Source organism: Gadus macrocephalus, chromosome 5, assembly GCF_031168955.1.
Source record: "Gadus macrocephalus chromosome 5, ASM3116895v1".
Classification (NCBI taxonomy): Eukaryota; Metazoa; Chordata; class Actinopteri; order Gadiformes; family Gadidae; genus Gadus; species Gadus macrocephalus.
Genome location: NC_082386.1, coordinates 13907898 through 13919298, shown reverse-complemented (window position 1 = coordinate 13919298; position 11401 = coordinate 13907898). Strand labels below are relative to the sequence as shown.

The following is an 11401-nucleotide window of genomic DNA, read 5'->3' as shown; positions in this document are numbered from 1 at the left end:
AGTGTTTTGAAATAGATAACCACAAATGACACGTATTTTGTTTTCAGTTCTATTTTATTTCTGAAGTCTCTTATTTTATTATTTCATTTTCGATTCATCCATTCAATCCAGAAATTCACTCTTTCAGGCATTTAGTTTGTCATTACAGGGTAGCTCAAATGTTTTCAACCTTAATAACCCTCAAGCGTGGTCACCCAGGATGAACTGCGGGCAGATTCTTCTTTATCTTACGACTCTGACAGCTTCTGACTGCAGTCTCGTCCTGGTTTGGCTCCAACACCTAATACAAATTTGATGACATTCACCCTAGCCCTACCCCTAACCCAATCACATTGACCCTATCCTAACCCTAACCCTATCACATTAACCCTACCCTAACCCTATCACATTATCCCTAAACCTACTCTAACCCTACCCTAACCCTATTACGATAACCCAAACCCTAGCCCTATCAGATCAACCCATACCCTAACCCTATCACATTAACCCTAACCCTAACCCTACCACATCAACCCTAACCCTAACACATTAACCCTCACCCTAACCCTACCACATCAACCCTAACCCTAACACATTAACCCTAACCCTACCACATCAACCCTAACCCTAACCCTACCACATCAACCCTAACCCTAACACATTAACCCTCACCCTAACCCTAACACATCAACCCTAACCCTAACACATTAACCCTAACCCTAACCCTAACACATTAACCCTAACCCTACCACATCAACCCTAACCCTAACACATTAACCCTCACCCTAACCCTAAGACATTAACCCTAACCCTACCACATCAACCCTAACCCTAACACATTAACCCTCACCCTAACCCTAACACATTAGCCCTATCCCTACAGATTGAGGCATCATCGTACACAGCAGACGCTGCTTTGCTTTGAAAGCCAGCAAATGGTTTTGCAAGGATCATGAAACTTGATTTTCTCCAGTAGAATAATTGCCTTGCCTTGCCTTGCCTTGCCTTGCCTAGTCATTTTCAATTCGGTGGATCAGAAATAAGTTAACAAAACGGAAAAGATGGTGGGATGTAGAAGGTCAATGACCTATCCATTAGGATTGTGTACTGGTGCCTCTTGTAGTTTCTAAAGCGAATAAACAATCTTACTCTCCAATACATTTCTAAAATGACGTACTCCCAAGGTCAACCTCAAGTCAAACCAGAACACTTTGTTTTTCTAGTTTCCTGGCCGGCATTGCGATTTGGATTCACTTTAAAAGTCAACAGAGGCAGAAATCTGAGTTGGGTTTATGAAGTTCAGAATTAGTTCTGTTTCTGGCATGGGGAACCCTATCTTTTAGGTTCTTTACCTTTGGCTAAAACCATCTCAACTTCACCTTGCTGCACACTTCAAGCACCACCTCTGTGCTTTTGAGGGACACCTTGATTTATGTTTCCCATCATCTCGGATCCAGCAGTCCTGACGGCAGACGATAATTCTGAAGCTATTCTACCAAAGGAAAGTCATTGGTGCAAGAGGAAGGAGCTTTCAGAAGGGGTTTTGATACGTGTATTTCTCCAGGGGCCAGCCTCGTTGATGTAGAGCCTTTACAGACCCTTTCTACCGTTGAATACTGCTGGCCGGGTTTGTGTTCGCCAAATACCCGCGCACAGATCCCGTCTCCTGCCACAGGATTGGTGCCACATATATCGCCATGTATGATGCAGTTTATATTTCTTCTAGTTCTTCAGTAAATTTCGGCATATTGCCATCCAACAAAACAGTATAATTTGTTGCTAGGGCTACTTACAATCTAAAGACGAAATTCTGCTTTCCTTCCTTATGCTTATTGTTTTCATGGGGCAGGTCTCCAACACACACACGCACACACACTGACCCCCCCCCCCCCCCCCCCCCCACACACACACACACACACACACACACACACACACACACACACACACACACACACACACACACACACACACACACACTGTTATAGTTCATATAATTAGATATTTACACTTCATAGACTTCTTAAAATACATACTGTGTCACAGCAACTTCATATGGACAATATCCTGTGATTCTGGGACGTGGTCGTGTATATTCCATGGCTTTCATTCCCGCTCTCCACAACAAGAGGAGTCTGTCCTTCTCTTATGGAATCTCTTTCACAATTATCCTTTCTCTGTGGATTAAAAATACCCCAGTTCGTGTTTTCATGAAATATCAAGAAAGCGTCTTTTCAGACACACATGCAACAATGTGTTTGAAGACGTTTCTGGACATTACGGTACAGTTTCTGTGATTTAAGATTTAAGTACATACAAACAAAAAAAGCACAGCTCACTAAAACACATTCTGTCATGTATATTTATATTTCATCTTTTATGTCTGATCTTATCTTTTTTTAGTAATAGCATTACATTAAATGGAACATACTGTAGTCCATAAGGCTCTTTTTCTATCCTCCATAAATCTTCATATATATATAGATTCATATATATATCTTTTTCTATTCTCCATATATCTACAAATATAATAGAATTGCTATTTCAAAGAAATAGATCTCTCATGTCCATAGTTTGCCTCACATTGATGTCCTTTCTTAAAATACATATATTCTCTTTCCGTCAGTCAGTTGAATCCAACACATGAACCGTGTCAAAAGATGAAGCAAGAAAAGCAAACAAGCAGTTCTTCAAGAGCACCTCCTGAACTTCATGAGTTTGTGGAAGGCCTGCTGGAAGTCGTCGTTGAACATGGTGTAGATGACGGGGTTGATCAGGGAGTTCAGGTACCCCAGCCAGGTGAACACGTCAAACAGCAGGGGGTGGAACCAGCACTGGGTGCACACGGCCAGCACCAGCGTGCCCACGAAGAAGGGCAGCCAGCACACGATGAAGGCGCCCAGGATCACGCCCAGCGTCTTGGTGGCCTTCCTCTCCCTCGCCGCACACAGGCGCTTCCTCTCCAGCAGGTTGTCCGCCAGCTTCACCTTCACGCTGTTGGTGCCCGACGGCGACGCCCCGACCCCGGCGGCGGCGGAGGCGGCCGACCGGAGGTGCGCCTCCTGGATGGAGGCGGAGCTGATGGAGCAGAGGGAGGAGCCGGCCGAGGTCTGGATGAGCTGCGCCGTGGTGAAGCGCTTGGCGCGGCTGGCCGGCGCCTTCAGGATGCGGGAGCGCGCCGCCACGTAGATGCGTCCGTAGAGGATGATCAGCAGCACCGTGGGCACGTAGAAGGCGCCGAAGGTGGAGTACAGCGTGTAGGAGATCTGGTCCGTGTTCACCATGCACTCCGTCAGCTCCTCGTGCGCCTTGGCCTGGCGCCAGAACAGCGGCGGGATGGAGATGCAGATGGAGATGACCCACACCACCGCCACCATCACGGCCGCCCGCCGCATGGTGCGCTGCTGGGAGTACTCCAGGGCGCGCGTGATGGCCCAGTAGCGGTCCAGGGCGATCACGCACAGGTGCAGGATGGAGGCGGTGCAGAAGGTGATGTCCGACGAGAGCCAGATGTCGCACAGGATCTGGCCCAGGGCCCAGGTCTTGCTCACGGTGTACACGATGCTGATGGGCATGACCAGGATGGACACCAGCAGGTCCGTGACGGCCAGCGAGCCGATCAGGAAGTTGGCCGGCGTGTGCAGCTTGCGGGTCAGGTAGATGGTGGCGATGACAAACGCGTTGGACAGCACGGTGGCCAGGGTGAGGAGGGCCAGGAGGGCGGAGATGGAGACCTGCAGGCCCAGCAGCGTGGCATCGTCCCAAGGCAGGTTTGTGGTGGTGTTCTCCGGAGACCCTTCGGTGCCGTTGCCGAAGTAAAGTTCCAGCGAGCTGTTATCGAGCTCCATCTCGCCTCGTGCCTGTACAAATCTCCGAAGCAGTTTCAAACGAGTGTCATCAGCATCTTCTGGGACTTTACAGGGAGCGACTGAAGGGCTCTTCCTTCATTGCAACGAGGAGCACTGCATCGTGGCACACGCCAGCGCTCTGACAAGGAGCTTTTTCGATTTCAGGGTTCCCTCCGTTTTCAGCGATAATATTCTAATATGCCCCCTTATCTCCGTGCCCCCCTTTTGAAATTTCTTACATCAATATTTTTTTTATATGCATATAAAAATTCAAACCACAATCTACGGCATCGTAATGGAAATGGATCTTTTGTCCGCTTTGGTTAACCAGTATTGATTCGGTGCAGCAGTCTTGCTTGAGGCTTGCTGGAGATTCATTTGTATGCAGGTCCTAACAGCAGGCGCTGCTTCTCTCTTCCCAGCGCTCTTCTTATCTGATCTCCCGGCGGCCGCCAGACAGAAACAACACCTTTAGAGCTCTGAATGCATTGAAAGATTGCACGGGGCTCCTCCTTTTCAATAACCCTCAGCGTTGAGCGCTGCAATCCACCTTGACGATCACCGAAACAGATGAACAATGTGTTGTGGATCTCCTCACCACAGAGCATCAAGCCAGGGGCTGGAAGTCCTCCTACAGCAGGACCGCCGCTGGGGCTTCATGGTCCGGGTTACGACGAGAGGCCAGGCCCTCCCACGCGAACCGGGAACCGGGGAAGGTTTGGGCTTCAAAGCCTACGATCATGTTCTGATCAGAGAAGCCTGGTTGGGGTTCAAAACCTACGATCAGGTTCTAATCAGAGAAGCCTGGTTGGGGTTCCTAGCTGTATTAAGTGTCTAATGTGCCTGAGAAGATGTTTAGGTCATGTGAGATGCTTAGGACGCGTGGGTTTGTCCTCCTCCCCTCGGATGGGTGGGACGATAAGGAGGTCCGTCTTTGGTTTCCAGTGGATGAGGACGCTACCCTGGTCAGATCATCCGCATTTATTTCGGAACTTCATCCGACTTCCTCTGACGCATCCCCTCCCTGGGAAGACAAAGAGAAAATGATGGAGCTTAACATAATGTATACATATAATCCAACCATACCTCCCCACACCCCCCCTCGAACAGATACACAATGACAACACAGCTGCCTGCTCCAAAAGACATACATTTGGAACGGTGCACACGATTCAAAAGGCAGAGAAATAAACCTCTTCCTGAATAGTGTGTGAGTGTGAGAACATATATATGGCGTTGAAAGTATATATATATAACGCCAACGGAAGCATTAGCACCTGGGTGATTTGGTGTTTCATTTACGTTACCATATTGAACAAATCTAATGATAGCTAATTTATGCGTGTTTCTTAAGCTCTGGATTTGCAACACATTCCGAGACCACACGTTTCTGCTTACATTGTAAACAGAGGATATGTTCATTACCTTTGCCAAACGTTCATTAGTGTGAGCTGAATATGGACATGATGTGTGTACATCCCTGTGGGGGGGTGGAGACGCAAATGACCAAAGGAAGCATGATTCCAAAGTGGTGGGAGCCAGCTGGATTGAGGGAGAGAGAACTGAGTATGAGGCATGCAGACCAAGTGGGGACATGTGTTTTTTAACATTATATACCGTTAATTATATATTAATGTCCATTTCCTCATCAACAGGTGAGCTGTAGACAGCTTTAAGATCTTCAGTCATTAACATCCTATTCTATATGTGTAGGCGCACGCATTCGCGCGCCTACACATATAGAATAGGATGATAATGACTGAGGAAAAAAGTGCAAAGTGAGTTTTTCCAATGTCTGGACCTTTTTCAGCACTACGGTCTCTGAGGGCTTTTACAGACCTATACATACGATCACACGACGGCCACAGAAGACACAACAGGCTGAGAACCTGAGTGAGATCTTCATAAACCCAGCTGAGGAGAGGATTCAGCCGCTCCCACCAGCCTCCGGTACCTCCCAGCCTCTGGTACCCTCCAGCCTCTGGTAGCTCCCAGCCACCCAGCCTGGCCTCACAGAGGAAGGCAGCTAAGACTGCAGTGGACCTCCCAGACACATGACCCTCCAGTGCACTTGCTAATATCTACAGAAGTTTGAGCCCTCGGTCAGATACTGGGCTCAGCCAATCAGAAGGCCCCGAGCTCACAGACAAACACACACCTTTGACTGACAGGGAGGTAAAGAAACAAATAATCACGTATTTTATTTTGAAGGTTTTTTGGTGACGTGTTTCAGCATTAAATAGTGATAACCATGCTGCTATCGCAGCACCCTGGTATCTGACAAAACAAAGGGAAGAAGTTAAACAAATAGACACACAACTGGGATCGTAAAAAGAAGGAAGGATTCGTGATGAGTGCCAACTGGGCCAGAAGTGGAGCAACCTGATGTGGAATTCCTAACAAAGAATTCAACATCAGCCAGTGATTGGTTCATTATTGGTTCCTGGTTGATTGGGAATTAGGTGAAGAGCCTTAAGGAGGATTTGTTCATGATTAGTTAAGCTGAAATGGTGAATTATGATTGGGAGAATAATATCCTGCCTGGCAGCTGAGAGCTACCATGCCAGAGTGTCATTAGTACAATTCTATTTCCTGCACAAAAATAGAATGCTTTTCTGAATCCGGATCAGTCAATCAAAGGCAAATGCTTATCTCTCCTTTGGGTTGGTGCTCAATGAGATAACGGCAGCCATAATTAACGAATGTCGGGGAAACATATGCAATTAAGGAGAGGCCCTGGCGTGGTCAGCCAGCATGCTAGTGAGGAAGAACACATCAGCTTTGATATCTGGCTTTTCAAATCAAAATGAGCATCGGAGCCAGGCTAAACTTAGGTCCTGATGAGCTCAAGCAATCATCATCGGCCTCCGAATGAAATCCATCCAAGAATATCTAAATTACATCATGTTGTTTCACTCCAACCCAGAGATCGACTCTCTCTCTCTCTCTCTCTCTCTCTCTCTCTCTCTCTCTCTCTCTCTCTCTTAATGTTATTATATGCAAATATCTGAACATCTTCTGGAGGTGTGCACGGCCTCTGATCCTCTCTCCTCTCTCTGCCGCGTGGGCCCCGTAATCCATGATATATTAAATAATAAAATAGTACAGTACATCATATATTATATACTGTCTGTATAAGAGTATGTAAATCTTTCCTCCTCCACTTCCATTTTCTCTCTCTCTCTCTCTCTCTCTCTCTCTCTCTCTCTCTCTCTCTCTCTCTCTCTCTCTCTCTCTCTCTCTCTCTCTCTCTCTCTCTCTCTCTATTTTTTTTTATATATAGCATCAGACGTAATGAAGGTATGTGTGTCAAGTGTCCAGCAGCAGGTGCCTGGTATCAAGATTGATCGGAGATCAATACCCATATTGCCAAACCTAAGCAACACTCCCACAGTACCCAAGAGAGAGACTTGAGACATGAAGGAACACACTACTAGAGTTAGAAGCCAAGGGCCAGTAGAGAAAGTGCAAGATACACAGGCATCAGGGTCTCCGGAAACAAGACTAATCTTTGTTTGGGATTCCTGACGCTGCTTTTGCACTCACCAACATGAACCTGGTTGTGCTGCACTTTAATTTTCTAGTAGCCACTCAAATATTGATGATATGCTTTGATTTTTCCCAGCCTCACCTGGTGACTTCATTCATAATTGATACATAATCCAGCACCCAGCGAGCCCCCGGCCTACTGAGTGCTGCTGCTGGGAAGGGGAACAGCAGCTTTCGTGTTCATCTAGGACTGGCCTTGGTGAGGCCTTGGGCCCGATCCTGATCCACCCCTTCGCCCAAACCCTCATTGTAGTTGCATTGAGGGGTAGGGGGAAAGATAAGGGGTAAATGGAAGTTAGAATTTCGATGGGCAGACTTGCAAACGAGGGTATTGATATTGCTCCCACAATACTAAAATGGAAAATCAAGAAAAAATCCTAGGCAAGATGGCGGGCGAAAGATGCGACAGGATTGAAAATCACAAATGTTAGTTTTTCCTTTGTTAGCAATCATTCAATAAATTATTATGACAATCGCATTATCATTATGCCGTTTCAATGTATTACAGACTTCTGGTGTTATCTTCTTTATCACAAGCCCAACCATCAAAATCAAAACGCTAGTATGCGCTAATCACTAGCAAGCGAACTTGCCAACTACATACTTTACAACATTGATGATAGTTCATAACAGTACTGGACACATTTCCATGTCCCATTTTGTTCAACAAAATTTTGTTCAAAAAAATGGGACAATGATATCCATATGTTGCATGTTCCAGGGACACCAGGTTGAAGATAAGCTTAAATCCCCTACCAAGTAATGCAATAGTTAGCCAGGGGGTCTAATGGGATAGGGCCTTGGAGTGGCCTTGGAGTGGCCTTGGAGAGGCCTTGGAGTGGCCTTGGAGTGGCCTTGGAGTGGCCTTGGAGTGGCCTTGGTGTGGCCACGGTGTGGTTACAGTGTGGCCTTCTAGCCAAAGCACACAGCGGGGGCGATACGGCTGCCAGCCACTCAGATAACAGGGATGGAAGTGTGGCCGTATTGACATCAGAAACATGGCAATGAGGTGGATGTGAAATGTGTTTAAACACTTGCTCCTTCTGTTGGTCGCAGCGTGCGGGCGGACTTAAGCAAGAGTCTCATATCATTGGCTCAGAGGTAAGGCAAAGGTTTCGTGAGAATATCTTTTAATGATTTGCTGATTGGACACCCCTAACCTCACATTATCACTCTCCCACTACATTATCACTCTCCCACTACATTATCACTCTACCACTACATTATCACCCTCCCACTACATCACTCTCACTACATTATCACTCTCCCACTACATTATCACTCTCACTACATCATCACTCTCTCACTACATCATCACTCTCTCACTACATTATCACTCTCAATACATTATCACTCTCTCACTACATTATCACTCTCTCGCTACATTATCACCCTCTAACTAGATGATCACACTCACATTCCCATTGAGAGCAGAATCCCCTGTTAATACTATACTTTATATTTAAATTATTTGATCTTACCCCTGAATGCTGTGTACAAAGCAGATCCACCCAAAGATTATATATTATTTTTTTTTAAGAGAGAAAGAAAGAAAGAAAGAAAGAAAGAAAGAAAGAAAGAAAGAAAGAAAGAAAGAAAGAAAGAAAGAAAGAAAGAAAGAGTCACTATAAATATCACAGAGAAGGAGTAACAGGTGGTGCTCGTTAATGTAATGAGCGTTTAATTCTTTGAGCAGATCCGCCCCACGGCGTCCTGCTCTGCCTGCTCTCATGCGACTACACCTGTGAGGAACCTGTGCTGTTGTGAAAAGGGTTTCCTTGACAGAAGCAAAGGAAGGGGGGGCTCTTAACAGCGCATTCGATTGAGTGGATCGACTCTCTCGGTCAGAGCGCTGCGGCTGAATCATTTGAATAGATTCATTAACGGAGCAGACATTGTGTCGGACAGGAAGAATTCCTTCATCACCACCCGACTAGCCAGCTTATAGTGTTTTATGGGCAATAATCTCTAGAATCTTCAAATTTCTGAGTAATTATCCAGTGCAATGAATGTGGATTAATATAAATGGGTTGAACCACATTCATTTGAATATGGCCCTCATTAAATAATTACACACACACACACACACACACACACACACACACACACACACACACACACACACACACACACACACACACACACACACACACACACACACACACACACACACACATGAGATGTAGGCCTACGTGTGTTATACTTACTCAAACATGCACACATATAGATGCTCGAAAAATTATATATTTTCAGACTAAAAGCCCAGTAGCCTATATAAGTTATGTTGGAAGGTAAAATGTTAATATGACAGCTTATACACTGGGTTACAGATGTTATTCTTTAAACAATCGAATCACATTGCCAGTAAGAGAGAATCATTGAAGACGCTCAAATTGGTTTTAGAGAGAGAGCAACGACATTGCGGAGGTTAGACCATAAATAAACACTATATGACCAATATTATTAAAGTCTAAATGTAAGACACAATATTGTCATCCAAATTGAATTGCCATTCACAAATTAAACTGTTGAATGGGGAATTATGTTTCAATCCGTTCCGTGGTGGAATTCCGAGTTGTGGGCAAGAATAATACGGTTTGTGTGTGCATTCATTTAAATAAGTAATGTGTCGTTCCTCGGTGAGCATCGTCTCGTTCAATCAGCTTTACCGTGCGCCCTCGGGGCGCATCAGGAACCCGGGGCAGTTCATTACGGTACCCGCTCATCATATGGATGAGAATTAATCGATAGGGATTATTGAGGCATCATAGTGTCATTTGAACTATACCATTCGTGACCGAACGCTAAACAACAATTTAAAAACAGAAATCAGAGCGCCATTACGCTTACATTGTTCTCCCCCCTTGTTGCTTTATTAATGTTTTCTCGATCAATTAATCGACTCCAACTTTAGTACTCGCTACATCGGAACATGTTTCAAATAGGACGATACCGTGTGGCTCGTGGAACTTACCAGCCTATCTCTTGTGGATGTTTTTTCCTATGGTGTTGCTCTTCATAAAGTAGAAACCAGGTAAAAGCAGTATCCCAACTAAAGTTGACGTCCTTCTTTTAGTCCGGGTAAATACCAAGGTCTTCCAGATCAGATGTTCATTGTCCTGTGGTGTTTCCCGGACGCGCAGGTTCAAGTGGACCGGAGTGATTTCAGTATGAGGCTGACTGAGCCACAGCCGCAGCCATATGGTCAGGAATCAGGATCACAACTTTAGTCAGCATTGATAAAGGAAAAGTGGACAACGTCTACCGGCAGAGCTTCCATGTTATACATTATATTGTCCCGCCGGGGGGAGGAAAATGTTTCCCGATGCTGCAGTTGGTAATACGCACAGCTTCTGTGGAAAAGTGGGAACACGTCAGTCTCACTCATGCAGATCTTTTCGATTTCACGGAGAGTTGCGTACATTATTTTTTAAATCAAAATAGTCCATATTGAAGTCCACCTATTTAAACGGGGAAATAAACGAACCAAAATCAAAGGTCAACCGATCTCCAAGCATTACAGAAATACGCACCTCAGCTTAGTTTTTGTCTAGTTTACATATTTGGATCCAAACATAGAAGTAGAATAGGCAGAGGCTACAAGACTGAATATAAAAGCCCATGTTAGACAAAAACAATCAAATGGATTCGGCCTGATGTGTTTCATCACGATCTGTCCTCTGACATTCTGTTGTCACACGGGACAGCGAATAACTGTGGAAGCACATGTCATGATTCAGATAAAGAATACCCGTTTTAAATATAGACCACTTGTATATATGTATACATACACAATATACACACATATACACATATATAGAGCATACATTTTTAGCAAACCAGCAAGGAAACATAAAGGTAAGTAAGTAGCCTATAGTTAGTATATAGTATATCATACTGGTACTAACTATAAACAGAAGAATAGTTAGTATGTAGTGTATCATATTGCTATATACTAACTATAAACAGAAGTATAGTTATAATATACTACATCATTCTGGGTTATACCAATTATAAACAGAAGTATA

The 11401-nt window shown here is 45.0% G+C and overlaps 1 protein-coding gene across 1 annotated transcript; it reads right to left on the bottom strand.

The window, feature by feature from the left end:
• Positions 1–1835: 1835 nt before the first annotated feature.
• Positions 1836–11070, bottom strand: htr1d (5-hydroxytryptamine (serotonin) receptor 1D, G protein-coupled). The gene is made up of 2 exons (XM_060052581.1): positions 10348–11070; positions 1836–4848 (listed from the first exon to the last, which is right to left on the bottom strand). The coding sequence occupies exon 2, from the start codon at positions 3822–3824 to the stop codon at positions 2667–2669; it is 1158 nt and encodes a 385-aa protein (XP_059908564.1). The 5' UTR covers positions 3825–4848; positions 10348–11070; the 3' UTR covers positions 1836–2666.
• Positions 11071–11401: the final 331 nt, after the last annotated feature.

What these genes read in the sequence shown, in the direction of transcription:
- htr1d (XM_060052581.1), bottom strand. Translation starts at nt 3,824, where the DNA reads ATGGAGCTCGATAACAGCTCGCTGGAACTTTACTTCGGCAACGGCACC.